Source organism: Sprattus sprattus (genome assembly GCF_963457725.1).
Source record: "Sprattus sprattus genome assembly, chromosome: 5".
NCBI classification, from domain to species: domain Eukaryota; kingdom Metazoa; phylum Chordata; class Actinopteri; order Clupeiformes; family Clupeidae; genus Sprattus; species Sprattus sprattus.
The window spans coordinates 2523408-2526972 of NC_137924.1; the positions used below are offsets into that span (position 1 = coordinate 2523408).

Below are 3565 nucleotides of genomic sequence, written 5' to 3' on the forward strand. Positions count from 1 at the left end.
CCTCCATTGAGTAAGTCATCAGTGTCTCTGCTCAGGTCATGGGTGTAATATTCTCACAGCTGTTGGAGAACTCATGTGTAGCATTCAAGCAATGTGATCCTACCACCCTGGACATTTGGACAGGTGTACTTTATGGATGCTGGATAGATGTCTACTAAGAATTCATATTTAATGAAGCATTGCAGTCGGCCTATCTAGCTATAGCTAGCACTAGATCGGGAAGCTTCTTAGTTATTCGTTTTTAGTAGCCATGGCAACCAGACACCTGGCTGCAAAGACTGAAAGAGTCAATATTTTGCTCACTACCAAATGAGTGATTATGTAATAACTGAGCTGTGTGTGATGGTTTACTGTGATTGTGTGTGTTGCAGTGGGAGGAGAGAGTCCTGGTCCAGCGCCCCCAGTGTCTCCTGCTGTGTCTGAGCTGAGGCTGGTGCTGCTGGGGGGGAGCACAGCTGGGAAGAGGGCAGCAGGAAACACCATCCTGGGCACAGAGGTGTTTGGAAGGCAGGCCAGCACACACACATCCACAGAGACCCAGCACAGTGACAGCAGACAGGGGGAGGTGGCTGGGAGACGGGTGACCGTGGTGGAAACTCCAGACTGGTTCTGCAGTGGACTCTCTGAGAAGGACCTGAGACAGGACGTGGGGCTTTGTGTCCGTCTGTCTGCCCCAGGACCTCACGCCTTCCTCCTGCTGATTCCAGAGGAGCCGTCTGAAGGAGAGGAGAGGAGGATGCTGGAGAAAATGGAGGATATGTTTGGGGGGGGCTGTTGGGGACACACACTGATCCTCTTCACCCATGCTGAGGGGCTGAGCGAGAGGAGTGTGGAGGAGTTGCTCCAGACAGGGAGCCAGGAGCTCCAGCAGCTGGTAGAGAAATGTGGGAACAGGTGTCACCTTCTCAATGTTAAGGACAGGCCTGACGACACTAAGATCACACAGCTGCTAGAGAAGATAGAAGAGATGGTGTCAGACAACGGAGAGAGATTCTACAGCAGTGAGACCTACCAGGAGGCAGAGAAACAGGTCAGAGAGATAGAGAGAATAATACAGAAAGAACGAGAGGTGGAGGAGAGGAAACTGAGGGAGGAGAGAGAGAAAAGAGAGGAACTTGATAGAAATGTTCAGGAGTCTCTGAAGATGATGGAGGGAGAGATTCAACAGCACGAAGGAGAAATTAAAATATTAAATGAAAGAACAACAGAACTGGAGAGAAATATGAAAGAAGAGAGGGATGAAGAGAAGAAAAGGGAGATGGAGAGAGAGTTAAAGAGAGAGATTACACAGAGAGAGGAGATGGAGAGAAAGCTGATCAGAGTGAGAGAAAAGAGAGAAAGGGAGAGGAGAGAGATGGAGGAGAGACACAGAGAGGAGATGGAGGAGATGAGAGAGAGCTATGAGAGAGATACCAGGGCTGAAGCAGAGAGAAACCTCATGAAGATCATCCTGCCTGAACTACAGAGAAACATCAGCATCACCAAGGAGAAGATGGAGGGAGAGTTCAACAGACAGATAGATGAGAAGAACAGGGAGATGGAGGGAGAGTTCAACAGACAGATGGAAGAGAAGAACAGAGAGATGGAGGGACTGTTGGAGACTGTACATAAACTCAGTCGTTTGGTGGAGAAGGCTGACGAGCAGAGATCACTTCAGAGTTGAGAGATGGAGGAGGGGGAGAAATAAAACAGAACAGTTTGCTGATACACTAATAGAATGTTTAGGACTTGGGACAAATTATGTCATCTCAAGCCTGGACTCAATCCTGAGGTTAGAGTTTAGAGACTGAGTCACTGTAGGTTCTCAACAGTGAAGGCTTTGGGAATGGTTGGGACTTGGGACAAACTATGCTGCTGACCTGGCCAGAGTCACTGTTGGTTCTTGTGAAATGATGAATTCCCCCCTTCTCACCATTTGCAGTAAAATGGAGCGGGCGAGAAACTTGACTCACATTGCCCTGCAAGAGCGGGAGAGAGAGACAGCAGATTCACGCACACACACACACACATGCGCCTAGTCGTGTATTTCGCTGGTCACCATTCCCAATGGAGCACAAGCGCCGACAAGCGTCAGGCACCGACTCCATTACATGGTTGCACCACGATTTCCCCGCAGTGTAGTGAAAAAGACGTAAAACACCGTCGTCACCTTTTACCCGTTTATCATCATCACAACCACCGCCAACCGTTCATGTTCATTTTACTCTCTGTTTCCACACACAGACACATACACACACACACACACATATATACACACACAACCACACAGACACACAGACACACAGACACATATATACACACACACACTCAGATCCCAACCGTTCATGTTCATTTTACTCTCTGTTTCCTTTTTGCACAAGAGCTGTGAGTCATGACTAACAAGCACTGTGGACTATTGTGTCCTTACAAATGAAAAGATGTACATGACGTGTGAAAGACACACACACACACACACACACACACACACAGTTTACTTCTTTATTTGGATTCGATAAATTAGTACATATCAGGCAAAATCCAAATTTGGCTAAAGGGAAGTCTTAAATTGCATTCAAAGTTCTAGTCCATATTGTGCATTACGGGTAAAGGTGACACCTGCGCTTCCAGATAAAGAGGCTACCTATTAATGCTGACGTTGAGCAGTACTTTGCAAAGTGTTTGGCCCTTTTTTTTGAGAGACCACAGATTTGTAGGCCTCGCACACACATTCTATGCACATGACCTAAGCTGCCAAAGATCAAGGCAATGATTGTACATGTGTAGCCATAGTTGGTTAGAACAGTACTTAAGGGTTGATATTTAAGCAGTTTTGACGCATAGCAGGTGTCCATGTAGGCGTCGTAAGAGCAGCCAATCTCAATGATTGTGATCGTTTTCTTTTCTTCATTAATTGACACAAGGTCCGGTGTATTTGCGATGTGCTGATCATGTGAAATGGAGAACCAGTGTGATTTAACAGACTCGTTGGTATGCATGGTTGTGAAGGTGCTGTTCTCGCGGAGCTTCTTCATGGCCAGCGCCACAATTCGGTCATGGCGCGCAATGTAAAGTCCTTTGTAGGCAGGGCAGCCGTTGAGGGCAGCCGTCCAGTCCTGCTGCTCGGATGGGGAAGCACGCGCCGCTGAGAATCAGTATTTCTCCACGTCCCACAGAGGAGGGGGGTGTTGTGGGGGGGGGGGGATTTTATGTCTGTTATGTATGTACTGTGTGTTAATAATATGTGTGGTGTGTGTAAGATGTGTAAATATTGTAAATGTTTTGGGTGCATTGGTGAATTTAGTGATGGGCTAATGTATATATGAATCCCACTACCCCATCTATTAAGACTAATGTGGGGAGGGTTACTCCACTGGAATGATTGGGTCCAATTGGGGCTGATTGGTCAAGATTAGCCCAATGGGCAGTGTTATTTAAAGGTGCCTCTTTCCTTCAGGGGGGTGGAAGAGAAGGAGTACTTACCTGATGTGAGGTGAAGTCAAAACTGAGAACTGAGTGCTATTTTACTTGTTTTGAGTGATGGAGTACGGATTTATGTTTGTTTGTTTGTTGAACCTGTTCGTGGTCC

The 3565-nt window shown here is 47.0% G+C and overlaps 1 protein-coding gene across 2 annotated transcripts in view; it reads left to right on the forward strand.

Moving 5' to 3' along the window:
• Nucleotides 1-3141, forward strand: part of LOC308366299 (uncharacterized protein) — an 11156-nt gene extending 8015 nt beyond the window's left edge. For both annotated transcript variants that reach the window (XM_080839950.1, XM_080839951.1), the window contains 2 exons: nucleotides 1-10; nucleotides 372-3141. The exon at nucleotides 1-10 is cut by the window's left edge and continues 44 nt beyond it. In XM_080839950.1, the coding sequence (XP_080696076.1) occupies nucleotides 1-10; nucleotides 372-1663 (1302 nt within the window). In that variant the 3' untranslated portion in view covers nucleotides 1664-3141. The remainder of the gene's footprint in view (nucleotides 11-371) is intronic.
• Nucleotides 3142-3565: the final 424 nt, after the last annotated feature.